At 45.5% G+C, this 23,527-nt stretch overlaps 2 protein-coding genes across 2 annotated transcripts in view; both read right to left on the reverse strand.

Annotated features, from left to right (window-relative positions):
* Positions 1 to 244: 244 nt before the first annotated feature.
* Positions 245 to 14,700, reverse strand: LOC106591520 (palmitoleoyl-protein carboxylesterase notum1a). Its single transcript, XM_045709168.1, has 11 exons — positions 13,856 to 14,700; positions 10,696 to 10,748; positions 9,439 to 9,534; positions 7,585 to 7,645; positions 5,225 to 5,283; positions 4,275 to 4,377; positions 3,863 to 4,054; positions 3,578 to 3,675; positions 3,105 to 3,252; positions 2,869 to 2,916; positions 245 to 1,941 (listed from the first exon to the last, which is right to left on the reverse strand). The coding sequence occupies exons 1-11, from the start codon at positions 14,233 to 14,235 to the stop codon at positions 1,569 to 1,571; spliced, it is 1,611 nt and encodes a 536-aa protein (XP_045565124.1). The 5' UTR covers positions 14,236 to 14,700; the 3' UTR covers positions 245 to 1,568.
* A 3,571-nt stretch (positions 14,701 to 18,271) lies between these two features.
* Positions 18,272 to 23,527, reverse strand: part of LOC106591528 (tether containing UBX domain for GLUT4) — a 39,733-nt gene continuing 34,477 nt past the window's right edge. The window contains exon 17 of the mRNA XM_045709169.1: positions 18,272 to 18,494. Coding sequence (XP_045565125.1) covers positions 18,484 to 18,494 — 11 coding nt within the window. The 3' untranslated portion in view covers positions 18,272 to 18,483. The remainder of the gene's footprint in view (positions 18,495 to 23,527) is intronic.

Raw genomic sequence — 23,527 nt, forward strand, 5'->3', positions numbered from 1 at the left:
TCCAGACATCTCTCCCATTCCCCACATACTGTATCAGCCATCCATCCAGACATCTCTCCCATTCCCCACATACTGTATCAGCCATCCATCCAGACATCTCTCCCATTCCCCACATACTGTATCAGCCATCCATCCAGACATCTCTCCCATTCCCCACATACTGTATCAGCCATCCATCCAGACATCTCTCCCATTCCCCACATACTGTATCAGCCATCCATCCAGACATCTCTCCCATTCCCCACATACTGTATCAGCCATCCATCCAGACATCTCTCCCATTCCCCACATACTGTATCAGCCATCCATCCAGACATCTCTCCCATTCCCCACATACTGTATCAGCCATCCATACAGACATCTCTCCCATTCCCCACATACTGTATCAGCCATCCATCCAGACATCTCTCCCATTCCCCACATACTGTATCAGACATCCATCCAGACATCTCTCACATACTGTATCAGCCATCCATCTCTCACTCTGTTAGTAGCCTATGTTTAGGTATGGCAGTCTCCATCCCTCTCTGCTTGTGAGTTCAGATGTGGCAGTAGGCTATGTGGTCGTTTGAGACAATTCTAATCAATCAATCAGTTCTAGTGAACCCTGTTACTATGGCTGTGTTTACACAGGCAGCCCAATTCTGGTATTTTGCCCAATTATTGGTAAAAGACCCTGATCTGATTGGTTAGAAGACCAATTAGTGGAAATAGATCAGAATTAGGCTGCCTGTGTAAACATAGCCTATGAGGGGCTCGCTATAATCCAGTGCCTTCCATATCAGAAGCTTGATTCTGTATCTTCTGAAGCATTGATCAAAATTATAATTGAAGTCTATCAAGTCATTACAGTCTGAGGATTCCACTTCATATACATACACAACTTCTACATCTATGCATATATATATTTTCAAAATCCACAAGTCCGTTGTCTTATTTACTTTAAAACGAACAGATCGCGTTCCAAATGGCACTCTATTCACAATATAGTGCACTAGTTTTGACCAGAGCCCTATGGGGGAATCTAATGGCATTTGGGATAGTATCCTTAAAACAGATGACGTTCCATTTATGTATGTCTTTTCACACCCAAATAATTATTTCAGTATAGTTTAGTTCTGTTCAGGTTTGGTTGAGTTGAGTTCAGCATTGTTGAGTAAAGCATTGTTCAGTTGTTTGAACTCAAACTTAGCAGTTCCGTTGTTGTGTTCTAATAACTAAAAATGAGTTATTATTCAGTTAAGTCGAATTTCGTCCCGTTGCAGACACTATTCAAGCCGCGATCTTAGTTGAGGTGTTTTGAGTCGCACCAAGTCAAAGTTCTGAATTCAGATCCATTGAGTCCAGTTCAGTTTAGCACAGCAACTTTTTCTGCTCAGTTCTGTTGCTTTTGGGGTTCGCTCAGTTTTGTTCAGTCCTGTTGCTTAGAGTTCAGTTCTGTTACTATTCTGTTGTTACATTGAGTTCCGTTCATCTCCACCAAAGCGTTCTTTGGTCCATGCTCTGCTGTGTCAGAGTGTGTGTGTATGTGCGTTTCCTTGCAGCTACCTGTGTGAGTCTCTCCCTGCTCAGTTCCCGTTATTCAGCATCCCCAGCAGTTTCCCTGCGTCCATGCCCTGTTGCTGGGCCATCTTGGCAACATCAAACCCCATGTGTTTCAGGAACTGGATCACGCTCATTTCCTGTCCGGTGATCTGATCCCTTATAGTGGGACAGGTGGGATTACAGTGAGGCCAGGGGCAGCTGTCAATCAGACGCAGAGGACAGCCCCTTGGAGGCGAAGCTGGGGGTAGAGCCTTGTTGGGGGTGGGGTTAGGATTGTTGCTATGGGTGTTGTTGTTGGAGGATCTTTGGTGGAGGTTGTTGTCGTGGAGACCACGGTCCCAGCAGTGTAGGGCTCTGGGGAGGGAGGTTCCTTTGACTTGGATGTCCATCCAGTAACTATGGTAACAGGGGGAGGAGCGGAAAGGAGGTTAGAAATGGGAGAGGTACCGGTCAAGTCACTCATTTTTTTGCAAAGCTCCAAGTTAAGGTTATGATATGTCTAAACTAAGACCCAGTTATGATATGTCTAAACTAAGACCCAGTTATGATATGTCTAAACTAAGACCCAGTTATGATATGTCTAAACTAAGACCCAGTTATGATATGTCTAATCTGAGACCCAGTTATGATATGTCTAATCTGAGACCCAGTTATGATATGTCTAATCTGAGACCCAGTTATGATATGTCTAATCTGAGACCCAGTTATGATATGTCTAATCTGAGACCCAGTTATGATATGTCTAATCTGAGACCCAGTTATGATATGTCTAATCTGAGACCCAGTTATGATATGTCTAATCTGAGACCCAGTTATGATATGTCTAATCTGAGACCCAGTTATGATATGTCTAAACTAAGACCCAGTTATGATATGTCTAAGCTAAGACCCAGTTATGATATGTCTAATCTAAGACCCAGTTATGATATGTCTAAACTAAGACCCAGTTATGATATGTCTAATCTGAGACCCAGTTATGATATGTCTAATCTGAGACCCAGTTATGATATGTCTAAGCTAAGACCCAGTTATGATATGTCTAAGCTAAGACTCAGTTATGATATGTCTAATCTAAGACCCAGTTATGATATGTCTAAACTAAGACCCAGTTATGATATGTCTAATCTGAGACCCAGTTATGATACGTCTAATCTGAGACCCAGTTATGATATGTCTAATCTAAGACCCAGTTATGATATGTCTAATCTAAGACCCAGTTATGATACGTCTAATCTGAGACCCAGTTATGATATGTCTAATCTAAGACCCAGTTATGATATGTCTAATCTAAGACCCAGTTATGATCAGTGACTGTTCACTCACTTCCTGGTGATGACCTCATGGGATAGGCAGGCTGGAGCAAACAGGGCCCTGGCAGTCAGAACAGACAGATCAATCAACGTGATCAGAGGAGAGTTAACATTCCACATAACATAAAACGTTAACATTCTTTAGGGAATAAAACAGGAAGTTATGGTATGTATGTGTGTTTGTACATTATTGTGTGTGTGTGTCTGTGTGTACTATCCAATGTGTGTGTGTGTGTGTGTGTGTCTTACGGGACATCTTTGAGTGTGTTCCTCAGCTCGTTGCCCAAATTCTGTATGTATCTCCATTGTCCCTCGTGGACCGGATGACCAGTCAGGTGGATGTTATCTACTGTTAACTGGGCCTCATCAAATAACCACTGGACCACAAACACTGGACCTGGAGAGAGAGAGAGGGGTTATGGGGGGGAGGCGGCGAGAGGGGAGGGGAGAGAGGGAGGAGGGAGGGGAGAGAGGGATCAGCGAAGGGGAGAGGTAGTGGGGAGGAAGAGAGAGAGGGGGGGAAAGTGGGGGGAGGGAGGGAGGGGGGAGGAGAGAGGGCGTCTACTTTTAGCTAGGCCTCATCAAATAACACTGGACCTGGAGAGAAAGAGAGAGTGCTAGAGAGAGACAGAGAGGAGAGAGAGAGAGAAAGAGGGAGGGAGAGAGAGAGAGAGGGAGAGAGACAGAGAGAGAGGGAGAGAGTACTAGAAACACTCTCTTACTCTTGAGTGTGGGGTAGACTTTATATCCGAAGAAGCAGTTCCACTCCTCTCCTATGTGAGTCTGTCTGCAGCTCTCTGGCACCACACTACCCCAGTACCTAGACAGGAAACAGGAAGTATAGTCACAGTTGTCACTCGTATGATCACTCGTTGTCTCTCCCTCTACCTCCCTCTCCCCCTCATCTCTCTCTCCCTCCCTCCTTCTCTCTCTCTCCCTCCCCTCCCTCCTTCCCTCTCCCTCCCTCCCTCCCTCCTTCCCTCTCTCCTTCCCTCTCCCTCTCTCGCCTGATTCCTCTCCTGATAGCCTCAGTAGGGTCACAGCTGATGGTGCTGTGACAGTCTGTAGATCTGTACTGCTTGTTATCCAGGAACCAGCCAGAGTCAGCCAGACCCCGGACCTGAATCTCCCCGTGTCCCCGGGACTCCAGGTGCTCCGCCACACGGTCCACGTTCAGTAGTACACCTGTACCCCCCGCACTGGAGGGGAGAGGGAGTGGGGAGAGAAAGGGAGAGAGAGAGAGAGAGAGAGTGTGTAAAAGCCATTCAGTAATCCAGAGAGAGGGAAATAAGGAGAGCTGGAGAGATCCAGAGGGCCAGATTGAGGGAAATAAGGAGAGCTGGAGAGGTCCAGATTGAGGGAGAAACAAGAGGTTTGAGACTGTGGTGATTTTATCAGACACACACACTGTGTACTGACCTGCTCCCAGCCAGTAGCAGGATTTTAGCGCTGTCCAGTCCTTTAGTAAGCAGCTCATTAACCACCTCCATAATGATCACTGAGCCCATGAACGCATAGTCACCTACACAGAGAGAAACATACACACATACACACACAGAGCAACATGAAGACAGGCACAGTAGACACATTGATTGATAGCTTGTTATACAACCGGTGGGTCTAATCCTGAATGCTGATTGGTTAAAACCGCATTCCAGCCGGTGTCTATTCCACAAGTTACCACCAGCTAAATCTATGATGTTGAAATGCCTATTTACTCTGTTCCATCTTACTGCGCAATCCACTGTCTCATCAGCCCAGCCAGGCAATTTATAAACTTCATCAAATCTTGCTGTCTGTCTCTCTGACATTTCACAACATTGTTTCAATATTCAAATTCGATCTCCAGCTGTCGCATAGTAATGAACGTTTTGGGAAGAGTCAGGCAGGAAGCTTTTCTCAGCCAGTCGAAATAATGAATCAACATATTTTTTGGTGTATATGTACAAAGAAATGTCAATAGAAAACAGTTCAAACAAAGTGCAGCTAGTTTGCAGTCTTTCCATCTTCAGTTTGAAGTGATTGTGTTAGCTGTGTTGTTAGCTAGCTCCTCTGAACAACAGTGTCCTGGCGAGAGAGCACATTTTCTATGCCAGGTGAAATCGCGCCTCATTAGCTCATTGTTGTGGATGTATCCAAATAAATGTAGTTGGCTAGCTAGCAAGGAATCAGGATGTTACCAGCCAGTATGGCAACCCAACTGATAGAACGAACGAATGGGTCACGTCTCTGGCAACCCAACTGACAGGCATTATCAGGAATTATCACTTAAATGTCTTGAATTATTTGAAATAAAATGCATAGTGTTTTTCCAAAGTGGCATCCTATTCCCTATAGAGTGCACTATATACTGAACTGATGTTCCCTACTTTGGTCAGTCTTTGCTGAGGCTCCACTCCAGGCATCACTAGAGCAGTATGGGATGAACCTAGAGAGAGAGAGAGAGGGAGATCCTCATGCTTTGTTGATTTCCAAAAAGCTTTTGACTCAATTTGGCATGAGGGTCTGCTATACAAATTGATGTTAAGTGGTGTTGGGGGAAAAACATACAACATTATAAAATCCATGTTCACAAACAACAAGTCTGCGGTTAAAATTGGCAAAAAACACACACATTTCTTTCCATAGGGCCGTGGGGTGAGACAGGGATGCAGTTTAAGCCCCGCCTTCTTCAACATATCAACGAATTGGCGAGGGCAGTAGAACAGTCTGCAGCACCCGGCCTCACCCTACTAGAATCTGAAGTCAAATGTCTACTGTTTGCTGATGATCTGGTGCTTTTGTCCCCAACCAAGGAGGGGCCTACAGCAGCACCTAGATCTTCTGCCCAGATTTTGTCAGACCTGGGCCCTGACAGTAAATCTCAGTAAGACAAAAATAATGGTGTTCCAAAAAAGGTCCAGTTGCCAGGACCACAAATACAAATTCCATCTAGACACCGTTGCCCTAGAGCACACAAAAAACTGTACATACCTTGGCCTAAACACTTTAGCGCCACACTTAACTTGCACAAAGCTGTGAACGATCTGAGAGACAAGGCAAGAAGGGCCTTCTATGCCATCAAAAGGAACATAAAATTTGACATACCAATTAGGATCTGGCAAAAAATACTTGAATCAGTTATAGAACCCATTCCCCTTTATGGTTGTGAGGTCTGGGGTCCACTCACCAACCAAGAATTCACCAAATGGGACAAACACCAAAATGAGATTCTGCATGCAGAATTCTGCAAACATATCCTCCGTGTACAACGTAAAACACCAAATAATGCATGCAGGGCAGAATTAGGCCGATACCCGCTAATGATCGAAATCCAGAAAAGAGCCGTTAAATTCTACAACCACCTAAAAGGAAGCGATTCTCAAACCTTCCATAACAAAGCCATCACCTACAGAGAGATGAACCTGGAGAAGAGTTCCCTAAGCAAGCTGGTCCTGGGGCTCTGTTCACAAACACAAACAGACCCCACAGAGCCCCAGGACAGCAACACAATTAGACCCAACCAAATCATGAGATAACAAAAAGATAATTACTTGACACATTGGAAAGAATTAACAACAAAAAACAGAGCAAACTAGAATGCTATTTGGCCCTAAACAGAGAGTACACAGTGACTGACCCAAACATAAGGAAAGCTTTGACTATGTACAGACTCAGTGAGCATAGCCTTGCTATTGAGAAAGGCCGCCGTAGGCAGACCTGGCTCTCAAGAGAAGACAGGCTATGTACACTTTGCCCAGAAAATTAGGTGGAAACTGAGCTGCACTTCCTAACCTCCTGCCAAATGTATGACCATATTAGAGACACGTATTTCCCTCAGATTACACAGACCCACAAAGAATTCGAAAAAACTATTTTGATAAACTCTCATATCTACTGGGTGAAATACCACAGTGTGCCATCACAGCAGCAAGATCTGTGACCTGTTGCCACATGAAAAGGGCAACCAGTGAAGAACAAACACCATTGTAAATACAACCCATATTTATGTTTATTTATTTTCCCTTTTGTACTTTAACTATTTGCACATCGTTACAACACTGTATATAGACATATGACATTTGAAATGTCTTTATTATTTTTGAACGTCTGTGAGTGTAATGTTTACTGTTCATTTTTATTGTTTATTATCTTTTTAAATGTTTATTATTTCACCTTTATTTAACCAGGTAGGCCAGTTGAGAACAAGTTCTCATTTACAACTGCGGCCTGGCCAAGATAAAGCAAATCACTGCGACACAAACAACAACCCATGTGTAACTCACACATGGAATAAACAAACGTACAGTCAATAACACAGTAGAAAAGTCTATACACAGTGTGTGCAAATGAGGTAAGATAAGGGAGGTAAGGCAATAAATAGGCCATAGTGGTGAAGTAATTACAATTTAATTATCTAATTATGTACTTGAATTATCTAATATCTACAAATTATCTACTTCACTTGCTTTGGCAATGGTAACATATGTTTCCCATGCCAATAAAGCACCATAAAGTGAAATTGAATTGAGAGAGAGAGAGAGAGGAAACCATAACACACAGAGACTCAGTCAGAGTTTTCCAGTCAGAGTTTTCCAGTCAGAGGGAGGAAGAGGTTGTTTAGTAAAGAGCTGCAGCACAACTTTACTGACTCACTCTGACAAGAAAAAACACCAACCGTTTCACACACAAACACCATAAACAAACACACATATGCAAGAAGGAAGAGAAGAGCGATAGGAGTTCTTACACCATGTTGGCATTCCACCAATAGGGGTTCTCCTCTGGCTGAGGAGACAGAATACCTGTACCTGGAGACAGAGAACCACAGAGGAGGGGGGTAAAGACCCATGGAGATGAAGAGGAGGAGATAAAGACCCATGGAGATGAAGAGGGGGGATAAAGACCCATGGAGATGAAGAAGAGGAGATAAAGACCCATGGAGATGAAGAGAGGAGATAAAGACCCATGGAGATGAAGCGGAGGAGATAAAGACCCATGGAAATGAAGAGGGGGGATAAAGACCCATGGAAATGAAGAGGGGAGATAAAGACCCATGGAAATGAAGAGGGGGGATAAAGACCCATGGAGATGAAGCGGGGGAGATAAAGACCCATGGAGATGAAAAGGAGGAGATAAAGACCCATGGAAATGAAGAGGGGAGGTAAAGACCCATGGAGATGAAGAGGGGAGATAAAGACCCATGGAGATGAAGAGAGGAGATAAAGACCCATGGAGATGAAGAGAGGAGATAAAGACCCATGGAGATGAAGAGAGGAGATAAAGACCCATGGAGATGAAGAGAGGAGATAAAGACCCATGGAGATGAAGAGAGGAGATAAAGAACCATGGAGATGAAGAGGAGGAGATAAAGACCGATGGAAATGAAGAGGGGAGGTAAAGACCCATGGAGATGAAGAGGGGAGATAAAGACCCATGGAGATGAAGAGAGGAGATAAAGACCCATGGAGATGAAGAGGGGGGATAAAGACCCATGGAGATGAAGAGAGGAGATAAAGACCCATGGAGATGAAGAGGGGGGACAAAGACCCATGGAGATGAAGAGGGGGGACAAAGACCCATGGAGATGAAGAGGGGGGACAAAGACCCATGGAGATGAAGAGGGGGGGACAAAGACCCATGGAGATGAAGAGAGGAGATAAAGACCCATGGAGATGAAGAGAGGAGATAAAGACCCATGGAGATGAAGAGGGGGGACAAAGACCCATGGAGATGAAGAGGGGGGACAAAGACCCATGGAGATGAAGAGGGGGGACAAAGACCCATGGAGATGAAGAGGGGGAGAAAGAGAGAGGGGGAGAGAGAGAGGGAGATAAAGCCCCATGGAAATGAAGAGAGGGGGGGAGAGATAGAGGGAGATAAAGCCCCATGGAAATGAAGAGAGAGGGGGGAGATGAAGGGGGAGAGAGAGAGGGAGGGAGAGAGGGAGGGGGAGAGAGAGGGAGAGAGAGGGGGATAAAGGCCCATGGAAATGAAGAGAGAGAGGGGGAGAGATGGCGGGGGAGAGAGAGAGAGAGATGTAGGGGAGAGAGGGGGGATAGAGAGATGGAGGGGGAGAGAGAGATGGAGGGGAGAGAGAGGGAGATAAAGCCCCACTGAAATGAAGCGAGAGAGGGGGGAGAAAGAGAGATGGAGGGGAGAGAGAGAGTGAGGGGAGAGAGAGGGAGGGGGAGAAAGAGAGAGAGAGAGAGAGAGAGAGAGAAGAAAGAGGTTCTTGTGAGTGTGAGATTAATTTCGGTAACTAAAACAGACAGACTGACTGAGTTCTACTGATTAATGGGAAACACTAACATTTATATGGCCTGAGATATTTTCCCTCTACAGCCTGTACTGAACCAATGCTTTTTAGAGTCAATTCGTTTTTGCAGCACCCCTGAACAGACAAATCATAAGCCTTCTTTTGACTGGTTATAACACTTAATACTAGCTATTATTACTAGTTCATAAACATGTTATAAGCATGTTGTAAAGTGTTCTGGTGAAGTCTGACTCAACACCAATAGCATAGGTTATAGCAACAGTATTACTCTCTTACCATTAATCAACATGTTTTGAGTTGTAATAAGTGTTTATAACTGCTGACCTGTTCTGGTGCGTGGCCACTTCAGGGAGCTCATGAATCTCCTCATTGTCTGGTACCTGGTGTCACAAGTCTGTCTGTTGAAACAGTACCATCCACCTACACAGACCAACAACAACATTACATACAGTACCATCCACCTACACAGACCAACATTACATACAGTACCATCCACCTACACAGACCAACATTACATACAGTACCATCCACCTACACAGACCAACATTACATACAGTACCATCCACCTAGACAGACCAACAACAACATTACATACAGTACCATCCACCTAGACAGACCAACATTACATACAGTACCATCCACCTACACAGACCAACATTACATACAGTACCATCCACCTACACAGACCAACAACAACATTACATACAGTACCATCCACCTACACAGACCAACATTACATACAGTACCATCCACCTACACAGACCAACATTACATACAGTACCATCCACCTACACAGACCAACATTACATACAGTACCATCCACCTACACAGACCAACATTACATACAGTACCATCCACCTACACAGACCAACATTACATACAGTACCATCCACCTACACAGACCAACATTACATACAGTACCATCCACCTAGACAGACCAACAACAACATTACATACAGTACCATCCACCTACACAGACCAACATTACATACAGTACCATCCACCTACACAGACCAACATTACATACAGTACCATCCACCTAGACAGACCAACAACTTACATACAGTACCATCCACCTACACAGACCAACACTTACATACAGTACCATCCACCTACACAGACCAACATTACATACAGTACCATCCACCTACACAGACCAACATTACATACAGTACCATCCACCTACACAGACCAACATTACATACAGTACCATCCACCTACACAGACCAACATTACATACAGTACCATCCACCTACACAGACCAACATTACATACAGTACCATCCACCTACATAGAGAAGAACAACAACAAATAACAAAGCATCAGGGCCCAGATTCAATCCAAGGCCGGTTATAGAGCAGCGCACCGGTCAGCCGACACTGCACCTTTTAAAGGTCATTTCCCTGCCGTTTGTGCAGCTCACATTCACGATAAACACAGTGATTGTCAACTCAAAACATACATTACCTTTAAGAGGCACATCGTCAGCTGTACAGTGCTCTGCCCTGTAACGTGCCTTGGATTGAAAAATACAACAGACAAATACCAGACAGTTTGGAAGTCTTAAACCTCTCAACTCACCCTCCAAGAATATCAGCCATCTCTTGCTGCCTTTGGATTCCTTGATGTAGTACCTATACAGGACAATACAAAAACAAACTGTTTTACAAGTGTGTGTGTGTGTGTGTGTGTGTGTGTGTGTGTGTGTGTGTTCCCCCCTTTTTCTTCTTCAAAGTGGGCCATCTGACAGAATCAGAATTTCTAAATGAAGCGGGAAAGAGTAGAGAGGGGGCGCCAGTGTCAATTGGGGAGGGAAAAAGCAGTATTGGCAGGCACACACACACACACACACACACACACACACACACACACACACACACACACACACACACACACACACACACACACACACACACACACACACACAGAGATAGTATGTATTTCTGAGCATCTACATTCACACACACACACACAGTTGGTTGGGTTTGTGTTATGGACCGCTCCAGAATGTGTGCGGTCCTTTAGGCTTCTGCTTTGAACTAGACTTGAAACATTTGGCTCTGGTTTCCAGCTAAAACACCCAGACAGACAGAGCCCATTCAGATGCCTAAAACAGCCTTTCAACAGGGGCCTGTTTGGATGGCTATATCAAAGGAACCCAGGGCCATTATATGAATGATTGGATTAGTGTAATGTGTGTGGAAAGACCTCGCCACTGCACTCAGTCAGACTGATGACTAGTGGTCCGGCCTGGCAGACACACAGACACACACATAAACAAGGGTACACGTCTTTGGGCTGCATGTGTGAGGTTGTGTGAAACACACACACTCATGTGCTGTTATGAACAGGCAGATGATGGCATGAACAGTTCACACACATGGAGCTATCCATTTCCATTAGTGAGAGATATGCCAGGTGTTTTAGGTTAACGAGGATTAACTGTGTCTCTACTGGACAGCTGCTGGAAAGGTAGAATGGAGAGAGAGAGAGAGAAAGAGACAAAGTGAAAATTAAGTCTTTTACATAAAAATCTGACTTTTAATTTGGGTTGCCAGATTGAACATTTATAAATGAAGGGAAAAGAGTAGAGAGGGGGCGCCAGGTTAGGTTCAAGTAGTGCAAAAAAATCAAAGTCAGAAGCTTCATTTGTAATTAAGAAACACAGGGAGAGTAAATTCCTCACATCCTCAGACACATTGTTCTTAATAACTCCCCGTGGCTGTTGAAAAATACTCCCCCTCCTCACACTGTATGGGTTTTTACACACACATGCCTATGGAGCGGGAGAAGTGTAGCCTTAGCAGTGATCCACTATACAGATAGCCACGCTAGCTTCGCCCTCATGTGGGTGTTAGCAACCATGCTAGGTACTGCTAGTTATCAACAGCTAATCCAGTCCGGGCTGGAAGTTATAGTGAGGTTCGACTGGTCAATCAAGATGCAATGTTGGAGTATTTGGATAAGGTTCAGTTTATTCCAATTTAGGTCCCGCCCTGTTCACGTCCCTCGCCCATTTTCTCATTACCCAATGGTCCCCCACCCGCTTCACTTCCTGCATTAACAATGAATGGATATTGGTTGTTTCATCGCCCACAACGTGCTGGATGGATCTCTGCTGTAACTCTCGAGGCAGACTGTGTGGTTGAGAGAGGGTTGGATCCGTCGTGAGAAATTAGCAATTTGTGGTTGGAGAGATAATCGACGGTTGTAATTGTCTCTGCTGGTTGTCAGATAGAGCAGGCGTGCATGCGTGCCCAGAGCGTGTCTGCCTGGCCCTGCACGGCCTCGCGCCCCGCGAGGTCTATTGAGAGGTCTCTTGTGGTTTGGGATGCTGCTGACACACCCAGTCACATCGATGGAGAGCGGAGACACTCATAGTTGCTGGTTTGCTGATTCTCTCCCTCTCTCGTTCTCTCCCTCTCTCGTTCTCTCCCTCTCTCGTTCTCTCCCTCTCTCTATGTAAAGTGATGTGGGTCTGAGGTCTTTATTTGGGATAGAGTGGGATCACGAGAGGTTCCGCTGTGATGAATCAACGGAATCTCGCTCTCTTTCTGGTTCTCTCTCGTTGATTCATAATGGAATAGTCATCTTACAGATTAATAACAAACCGTGTTAATAGGGCCTATTCTATTCTTCAACCTTCTGTTGACTTGTGAGCTTGTTCTCACACTGGAGAAGACAAAAATTAAACTGGCAAAAAGGCAGTCTTTTTCTCAACACCTGGCAACCATGGTGTGAAACAACATAAGGATTTCAAAGCACTACTTCCCAAAGTCAATTATCACAGTTATTTCACCAAAACATTGGGTTTTCACACTGAGGATAAGCCCTATTTTCTTCCCGTGAAGAAATCGGCCAATGTTTGTTCTATTGGTCACTATCAACCTATAACTGTCATGGCGCATTCATGCAGGACACCTGTCGCGGCTGGAAGTGGATCTGAGAGGACAACAGGGCTTCGGGTTTGTGGAAGGTTTTTATTTTCACACCTTCTTTCATCACAATCATCCATTAGCGTCGCTACATTCCGTTCTAATATAGCGTCCCCTCCTCAATTTCACATCTCTCTCCAAATGCGCAATATCATGACGCACGGCCTAGAAAGCCATTTGGATATAAAAAGTAAAAGGCAACAAGGATAGTAGCCTACAAGAGGCGGAGATTTATCCCTATAGACTCTGATCCGAAGTCAGTCTTGCGTTTTCCCTTCAAACGGTTGAGGTTATATGGGTTTGGAGAAGATAAGCTGATCCTAGACCTGTGACGCCAACCACCACTAAAGCTGTACATTGCCTGTCGCCTGCTGTACATGAAAGGCATTATTTTCACTGTGGCCTCGCGTGCTCTCCTTCCGCAAAATTCATTTTGTCAAACTTTCCATTGATGAGAGGCATCTGATTTCGCGGTCCGGGCTCCCTCTCTCGAGCTCCGACATAGATCTCAGAGAGTGCCCGTCCTCTGATCTTGTCATTTTTTAAATCAATTTCGGTCACATTCGGATTGACATGAAGGGCAGGAAAAGTTGTTGTGGTGGTGATAGATGGACTGGCTTTCACTCAACCACTGAGAGTTTGATATACAACTGGAAAGATGTGTCAAAGCCAATACGCACAACAAAAGTATGTGATTGTCATGTGAGTTTAGGCTACTTGTGAAATGTTGAAAAGTGAAGTTTAGGGCGACTTTAATTCAGGCCAATTCAGAATTTAAACGTCGAACTTTAAAGTCTTCCACTTACCCAGCTGGGGATCCATCGTTACACGTCGCAGAGGAATTGTCCAAGAAGTGCAGCCTCATGTCCTGGTCCAGCTTCTGCGCGGAGCACGGGTACAGCGACTGCGCCAGGTTTTTAATTTGGGTCATGAAGTTGTCCATGTTCCCCTCGACGGCGGTGAAGTCTAACGGGAAGCTCTCGCCGGCTCCGGTCCCCTCTACTACCCGGTCCCTGTATGTTAACGGTGGGGACGGCATGGCCGTGGCTCTCCGGTGTTGCGCGCGGCTGCCCCGTAGCCTCCTCGCCTCTGGTGCACCAATGTGAAGAAGAACCAACAGCAAAGCGGAACGCAGCAACGCCAGAGTCCCTATAGGCCTACTTCTCTCAGTACTTTGGCTCGTCATTTCAAAAACCTTAAAAGGGAGGGGGAAAAAACGATTTAATAGTTCCTTGGGGTAAAAACTAAACAAGAGTGCGTCTGGTCTGGTGAGCTAAATGAAAAAGTTGCAATGGATGAATTGCCAAAGAGAGTAAAATGTAAATAGAGAGAGAAAGAGTTCCACTTGGCATCAGTGTGTTATGGACAGAATAACCAGGTGTTCCCAAGGTTCCAGAGCTTAGTGTGGGCGGTCAGACTACTCCAAAATGCCTCCAAGCTAGAACGCGTAAAACATTTCAATCATTTCAGTGTGGTGCGCCATTCGCCTTCAATCCCATCCATTAAGGTAAAAAAAAAACTATGTAATTCAAATAAAAATATAGGCTATATTAAAAAGAAAACAACTTTGAAGTCACTCGTATCATGTAAAAATACAAATCAAGCTCATTTTAGTGATTCACCAAAAAGTGTTTGCATCCCCCTTCTATTTCTTGAGATATCCAACGGTTTTCAACTACCAGGCAGGCACCAGAGGGGTTTTATTCAAACGTTTCCCCCTTTTCTTTCCCCCAAACCAATCGTTATCGTGGGCTGGTGCTTTGAGGGGCGTGAGTTTCACACACACACACACACACACACGTTTGTTTTACTATCCTTGTGGGGACCAAACAAATGATTCCCATTCAAAATGATATTTTCCCTAACCCCTCACCCTTAATCTAACCGTAACCCCTAAACCTGAAGTATCCATTTTCCTTGTGGGGACTGGCGAAATGTCCCCAATTGTCCGAATATTTCTTGTTTTAGTATTCTTGTGAGGACTTCTGGTCCCCACAAGGATAGTAATACCAACACTACTCACACGGCACGTCCCCTCATGTCCAGGTTGTTCCCTTTGATCTTGTTATGTTGTTTGGTCTCTATTTATGTAGTGTCGTGTTGTCTCTCTTGTCGTGATGCGTGTTTTGTCCTATATTTATTTTAGTATTTTTAATCCCAGCCCCCGTCCCCGCAGGAGGCCTTTTGCCAGGCCGTCGTTGTAAATAAGAATGTGTTCTTAACTGCATTACCTAGTTAAATAAATAAATACAAATATTTAGGATGTCAACATGGCAACAAGTGACAAACGTTATACGCCTATAATTAATCTTTCGTGGCGCGATATTTTCGTAGTGGGTTGCCTGGGTTAGGCTATAATTGATCCTCACATTAGGAAGTTGACACCTTTAGAAGGTTTATTTCGTAATTGATCGCCAGGACAGACCCTCCGGTTGTTTATTCAGAAGCCGGACATTTCCCCTGGTTGTGTATTTGTTTTCAACCTCGTGTGGGCGTGGCCTCTCAACCTAAATGATGGTTGTCACACCCAAGAGGAAGGTGACAGCCGGTCGCGCACCTCTCCCCCATGACTCACACCTTCTCCTCAGCTACCCATTCTGTGTCCAGATGGTGAGAAGAGAGTTGACGGATAATGTAGGCTGCCCTCCCCTTTCAGACCCGTTAGATATAGGATCAGTCATGGACCGAAACCCCAAAGTTACTTTACCATCTCTCTATCTTTCTCTCTCTCTCTCTCTCTCTCTCAAATCAAATGGTATTTGTGACATGGGCCGAATACAACAGATGTAGACCTTACCGTGAAATGCTTACTTACAATCCCTTAAAACATTTTTTTTTATTGTTGGTTAAGTAAGAAAATATTTGCTAATAAAATGAATACAAAATAAAGAAAAAGTTAGACAATAAAATAACAATAATCAGGGGGTACCGGTACAGAGTCAATGTGTGGGGGTACTGGTTAGTCGAGGTAATTGAGGTAATATGTATATGTAGGTAATGGTAAAGTGACTACACATAGATAATAAACAGTGAGTAGCAGCAGCGTAAAAAAGGGGGTCAATGCAAATAGTCCGGGTGGCCATTTGATTAACTGTTTAGCAGTTTAATGGCCTGGGCACAAAAGCTGTTAAGGAGCCTTTTGGTCCTAGACTTGGCACTCCGGTACCGCTTGCCATGCGGTAGTAGAGAGAACAGTCTATGACTGGGGTGGCTGGAGTCTCAATTTTTAGGGCCTTCCTCTGACACCGCCTGGTATAGAGGTCCTGGATGGCAGGAAGCTTTGCCCCAGTGATGTACTAAGCCGTACGCACTACCCTCTGCAGCGCCTTGCGTCAGATGCCAAGCAGTTGCCATACTAAGTGGTGATGCAACCAGTCAGGATGCTCTCGATGGTGCAGCTGTAGAAATTGAGGACCCATGCCAAATCTTTTCAGTCACTTTCTCCCTCCTCTCCTCTTCTGTCAAAGCGTGCACTTGCACACTTCCTGACATGGATTTTACATTGATGGACAGTCCCTCTAGTCAATGCTTACACGAATCCTATGCTTTAAAATCCTAGCGTGACGACACTAAATTCTTTCTCTGCTCTGGAACTGCCATCATTGATGTCACCACAAACGACGAGGGGCGTTGTACAAAACAGAGTCATCAGGGAATGGTTCATCTCCAACCGATCAGAGTGTCAAAGACAATGATACATTTTCAAACTGCCATCAGTTTCTGGTCCAATCAAACGGACCCGAATGTGTTCGTGTTTGGTGAAGGGTCGGGGAGGTAGTCAGATCCAGACTAATTGCGCAGAAGAAACTAACGTCTGTGGGAGTGGCCTAGCGTTTGTCCGAAGCGAGGAGTCTGGGTATCCAGGCAATTAAAATCTATGGTGGGGAGTGCACACTTCAAAGAAGGTGGAGACTCTGGGAGAATCTCAATTGCATACTCCTCGCATCCTCTCTCTCCTCGCCTCCTTCTCCAAACCTATTGGAGAAGGTCAGAAGGGAGAGCCTCTGACTTTCTCAACCAATGGGTTTTGAGGAGGAAACGAGGAGAGGACGCGAGGAGTATGCAATTGAGATTCTCCCTCTACCAGCCACTAGTGTCACCTTTGACCCCCAGACATCAAAGGGTGTGGCATGTCAACACTGTGATTTAACTGAACCAGACAGGTCCACGATCGGCGTGCTCACCTTGCAGCACCGCATCATATCCGTCAGACAGTGACACAGTAGAACCGGCCCAACTCAACACCTGTCTGTCCCAGTGTCTTGTTTACCTTGAGGAGACGGCAAGAAACGGCAGCCAAGATGCCTGAACGATAAGCAGAGAGCTAGCGGATGGGGTAGGAGGTGTGTCTGCGTGACGGTTTTGTGTGGGTGTCTGTGGGACAGGTGTGTGTGGGTGTCTACGGGACGGGTGTGTGTGGGTGTCTACGGGACGGGTGTGTGTGTGGGTCTGCGGGACAGGTGTGTGTGGGTGTCTGCAGGACAGGTGTGTGTGGGTGTCTGCAGGACAGGTGTGTGTGGGTGTCTGCGGGACGGGTGTGTGTGTGGGTCTGCGGGACAGGTGTGTGTGGGTGTCTGCAGGACAGGTGTGTGTGTGGGTCTGCGGGACAGGTGTGTGTGGGTGTCTGCAGGACAGGTGTGTGTGGGTCTGCGGGACAGGTGTGTGTGGGTGTCTGCAGGACAGGTGTGTGTGGGTGTCTGCAGGACAGGTGTGTGTGGGTGTCTGTGGGACGGGTGTGTGTGGGTGTCTGCAGGACAGGTGTGTGTGGGTGTCTGCAGGACAGATGTGTGTGTGGGTCTGCGGGACAGGTGTGTGTGGGTGTCTGCAGGACAGGTGTGTGTGGGTGTCTGCAGGACAGGTGTGTGTGTGGGTCTGCGGGACTTCAAAAGAACCGAACGGGGGCTAATGTATAAAAAAACAACTCCACAAAATATCTGAATGACAGACTGGGCACTGCCCCCCCCCCTCCCTCTCTATTCTCTGGAATACAAGAATGCAGTCTGAATCCAGGTAGCTAATACATGGAGCATGAACAACAGAGACAGTCTCTGGCACGACTTCCAACGACTGCGTGTGTGTGGAGAGAGAAACTAATTGAACAATAAATAGCCTGTTACAATAGAAAGGTAGCAATAAAATAAGAGTTCATTCTGTTCTAAGCACTGTTCTAGCTGTTGATATCAACTCAGAGAGAAAACACAACCACATATCGGCAATGGAGATATTTTATATTCCTTTATTACTTCGTTTCATGTTTTTGAACTCTTGTAAAACTATTTGAAGTGCACACTGGATTCACAATGGGTTTGAATACATCACAATCCACTTTGAGCCTGGAATTTCATGTTAAAAAGGTAGGAGGAACAGTGTGTTGGGGCGTCCACTCTGTTCTGTATGTCCCTCTATGGTAGCCGTAGTCATCTGATCACAATCCTCATTTCTTACCTGGAGACAATAAAAACATAATATCAGAGGAAATAACAGTTGGATCTTATAAAAGTTTGAGACACACAAGTCTTAACAACCATGAATAATGTCCAAAGAAATGTGTTTTCCTTGATCAGCACTGCCACTGTAACATGTTGACTTTCAGTCAGAAAAACTACTAGACCTATAACCCTTTATACACTGTTAAGAAAGAAGCTTGCTAGGCCTATAACCCGTTATACACTGTTAAGAAAGAAGCTTGCTAGGCCTATAACCCATTATACACTGTTAAGAAAGAAGCTTGCTAGGCCTATAACCCGTTATACACTGTTAAGAAAGAAGCTTGCTAGGCCTATAACCCATTATACACTGTTAAGAAAGAAGCTTGCTAGGCCTATAACCCGTTATACACTGTTAAGAAAGAAGCTTGCTAGGCCTATTCTAACCTGTTATACACTGTTAAGAAAGAAGCTTGCTAGGCCTATTCTAACCTGTTATACACTGTTAAGAAAGAAGCTTGCTAGGCCTATTCTAACCTGTTATACACTGTTAAGAAAGAAGCTTGCTAGGCCTATTCTAACCTGTTATACACTGTTAAGAAAGAAGCTTGCTAGGCCTATTCTAACCTGTTATACACTGTTAAGAAAGAAGCTTGCTAGGCCTATTCTAACCTGTTATACACTGTTAAGAAAGAAGCTTGCTAGGCCTATTCTAACCCATTATACACTTACGAAAGAAGCTTGCTAGGCCTATAACCCGTTGTACACTGTTAAAAAAGAAGCTTGCTAGGCCTATTATAACCCGTTATACACTGTTAAGAAAGAAGCTAGCTAGGCCTATTATAACCCGTTATACACTGTTAAGAAGCTTGCTAGGCCTATTATAACCCGTTATACACTTAAGAAGCTTGCTAGGCCTATTATAACCCGTTATACACTGTTAAGAAAGAAGCTTGCTAGGCCTATTATAACCCATTATACACTGTTAAGAAAGAAGCTTGCTAGGCCTATTATAACCCATTATACACTGTTAAGAAAGAAGCTTGCTAGGCCTATTATAACCCATTATACACTGTTAAGAAAGAAGCTTGCTAAGCCTATTATAACCCATTATACACTGTTAAGAAAGAAGCTTGCTTGAATATCAAAGTGTTAACAGACTCTTCCAGACCTGGAATTCTGTTTAACTATTCAGACTCATCACCATCTTGAGACAAACCAGGATTGGAATTATATTGGCACAAACACACATTCGTCTCTTGACTTCTCCACACACACACACACACACACACACACCACTTCCAATAAGATATGTGAAACCACAGACCACTATGATGGAGAGGGATAGACCAGGAGTGTGTGTGTGTGTGTGTGTGTGTCCTGGTTTAGCTCAAGTTGGCGATGAGTCTGAAGAATAGACATGCAGACAGAATTCCAGGTCTGGAAGCATCTGGAAGAGTTCTGGACTGAAGTGGGAATCTGGTGTTGAATAAAGAACACAACAGAGTAATTGATATAATGACCTACAGACAACCAGTTAGATAGTCAGAGAGGAAGACAGGCAGACAGACAGGGAGACAACCAGTTAGACAGTCAGAGAGGGATACAGGCAGATAGACAGGGAGACAGACAGGCCACGTCTCACTGAAAGCTAAACAGTGTGTCCCCCTTTTCCCAGACCATCCACCCTTCATCCCTTTTCCCAGACCCATCATCCCTTTTCCCAGACCCATCCACCCTTCATCCCTTTTCCCAGACCCATCATCCCTTTTCCCAGACCCATCCACCCTTCATCCCTTTTCCCAGACCCATCCACCCTTCATCCATTTCCCCAGACCATCCACATGGAGTCCACAATACCATCCTGTCTCCTCCCCTCCTCTCTCTCTTTTTTATTAGACTTTCTTCTTTGATAAAGAGGAGCAAGATGCCAGCCACAGGACCCACGCCACCAGAAAACACTACAACAACTAGCAACAGGACCCACGCCACCAGAAAACACTACAACAACTAGCCACAGCTCCCACGCCACCAGAAAACACTACAACAACTAGCAACAGGACCCACGCCACCAGAAAACACTACAACAACTAGCAACAGGACCCACGCCACCAGAAAACACTACAACAACTAGCAACAGGACCCACGCCACCAGAAAACACTACAACAACTAGCCACAGGTCCCACGCCACCAGAAAACACTACAACAACTAGCCACAGGACCCACGCCACCAGAAAACACTACAACAACTAGCCACAGGACCCACGCCACCAGAAAACACTACAACAACTAGCAACAGGACCCACGCCACCAGAAAACACTACAACAACTAGCCACAGCTCCCACGCCACCAGAAAACACTACAACAACTAGCCACAGGACCCACGCCACCAGAAAACACTACAACAACTAGCCACAGCTCCCACGCCACCAGAAAACACTACAACAACTAGCAACAGGACCCACGCCACCAGAAAACACTACAACAACTAGCCACAGGACCCACGCCACCAGAAAACACTACAACAACTAGCCACAGCTCCCACGCCACCAGAAAACACTACAACAACTAGCAACAGGACCCACGCCACCAGAAAACACTACAACAACTAGCCACAGGACCCACGCCACCAGAAAACACTACAACAACTAGCCACAGCTCCCACGCCACCAGAAAACACTACAACAACTAGCCACAGGACCCACGCCACCAGAAAACACTACAACAACTAGCCACAGGACCCACGCCACCAGAAAACACTACAACAACTAGCAACAGGACCCACGCCACCAGAAAACACTACAACAACTAGCCACAGCTCCCACGCCACCAGAAAACACTACAACAACTAGCGAGACCATCCTTCCCACAAACAAAACAGAAAAACACAACCAAAACAGCTGGAGCACCGCGACCACCAGCTCCACCACAACAGAGCAACCCCAGGCTCCGGAGCGCCAGACAACAGGGGCCCGTCGTGTTTCATGTGGCCCAGAATGGAGCACTCTGACTGGGGCTGCGTGTCAGCAGAGGTCCCCTGGGGGTGGAGGGGAAACCATCCTGAACTAATAAATGTGTGTGTGAGGGGTTGTGTGTGTACCGTTCCCCCAGAACAGCATCCTTATCTTTTGACTCATCTGATATTTCTTTTTCAACACTTCCTGTTGACTGTGGTTTTAAAGAGGGCCCTTCGGAGTGGAGTGTGCGTGTGTGTGTATGTAAATGTGTGTGTGAAGGAATGTGTTAAAAGCTGCAATCGATTAATGTTTGAAAACAGGGTGGGTGCCTTTTAGGGCTGCATGATTTGGACCAACATGTTGAATTGTGATTTTTGATTTGGGCCAGATATTGCGATTATGAATTGAGATTTTCAAACACTTGGTAATTCCACCAGATACGGTTAAAACAAGGTTCAGGGTAGAGAACATCACCTCTAAAATCAGATGATATGAATTCATACATAGTGTGCTAACTGAATACGAAACCACAATGTACAAATCTGTAGGCTCAATCATTATTAGAATTTAAATTATAGGTCAAAGTGCCTTAAAAACCTGTAGTCGTAGCCTAGCGACTGCACCGAGCCTAGCGACTGCAAGGAGCAGCTTGTGTACAACACAGTCTGGTCCAGTCATTCAACACGTCATGTTTCAACTTCTCCCTTATCTCTGTTCTACAGTGTTGGGATGGCGACTGTGGAGAAATAGGCTGCCTGTTTAACGTAGGTGGCTGGTTGTGGCCGAGGGGCTTGGCTGCTGTCAGGTGTTTGTTGTTGTTTTTCTTCATGCAATCGTCGTAAAGTAGGGGATATTCTTCTAATGATTTAATACACATGTCGTGTTGCCGCTTGTTGTCGCTACAACTCTGAGGCACTTTTTGGCACAACACATGCATTTGGTTGACATTGGTTTCCCTGTAGCCGAAATACTGCCACCCCGCTGAAGCCGCGCCGAAATACTGCCACCCCGCTGAAGCCGCGCCGAAATACTGCCACCCCGCTGAAGCCGCGCCGAAATACTGCCACCCCGCTGAAGCTGCGTCCTTCTTTGGCAACAAACCGTCGTTCTCGTTAGCACTAGCAGCACTCATGTTTCCGACACACTGAGGTTAAGCCCCAGAGTTTCTCCTACTGTACCGTCTTTGGTAAAGCCCCAGAGTTTCTCCTACTGTACCGTCTTTGGTAAAGCCCCAGAGTTTCTCCTACTGTACTGTCTTTGGTAAAGCCCCAGAGTTTCTCCTACTGTGCTGTCTTTGGTAAAGCCCCAGAGTTTCTCCTACTGTACCGTCTTTGGTAAAGCCCCAGAGTTTCTCCTACTGTACCATCTTTGGTAAAGCCCCAGAGTTTCTCCTACTGTACCATCTTTGGTAAAGCCCCAGAGTTTCTCCTACTGTGCCGTCTTTGGTAAAGCCCCAGAGTTTCTCCTACTGTACCGTCTTTGGTAAAGCCCCAGAGTTTCTCCTACTGTACCATCTTTGGTAAAGCCCCAGAGTTTCTCCTACTGTACCATCTTTGGTAAAGCCCCAGAGTTTCTCCTACTGTGCCGTCTTTGGTAAAGCCCCAGAGTTTCTCCTACTGTACCATCTTTGGTAAAGACCCAGAGTTTCTCCTACTGTACCATCTTTGGTAAAGCCCCAGAGTTTATCCTACTGTACCATCTTTGGTAAAGCCCTCCCTCTCCTCACCAGCATCTAACTGAGCGCTTTAAGCAGGGGACCCTTGTGATTGGCCAGCATGTGTATGCCATGCAGAGAGTGAGAGAGCCCGCTTGTGATTGGTCAGCATCTTCTGTGCCGAGTGAATGAATGGAGTCCAGTGCATCTCATTAGAGAAGATAGTGTGGTCTAGTTGTATTAATGAAGGGTCAAATAAAGGAGAACATCACAGCCTCTTGCAACATTATATATCACGTCCATATCGCACGTTGGATGTGAATAATCACGTCGCCCACCAGCGTGGTAACCCTCCATGTCAGTGTAAACAGGGTCAGCATGCTGAAGAGGGAAACTACAACGTCTCAGAACATAGACTGAACAGATGAACTAGGAATTG

Source organism: Salmo salar, chromosome ssa02, assembly GCF_905237065.1.
Source record: "Salmo salar chromosome ssa02, Ssal_v3.1, whole genome shotgun sequence".
Classification (NCBI taxonomy): domain Eukaryota; kingdom Metazoa; phylum Chordata; class Actinopteri; order Salmoniformes; family Salmonidae; genus Salmo; species Salmo salar.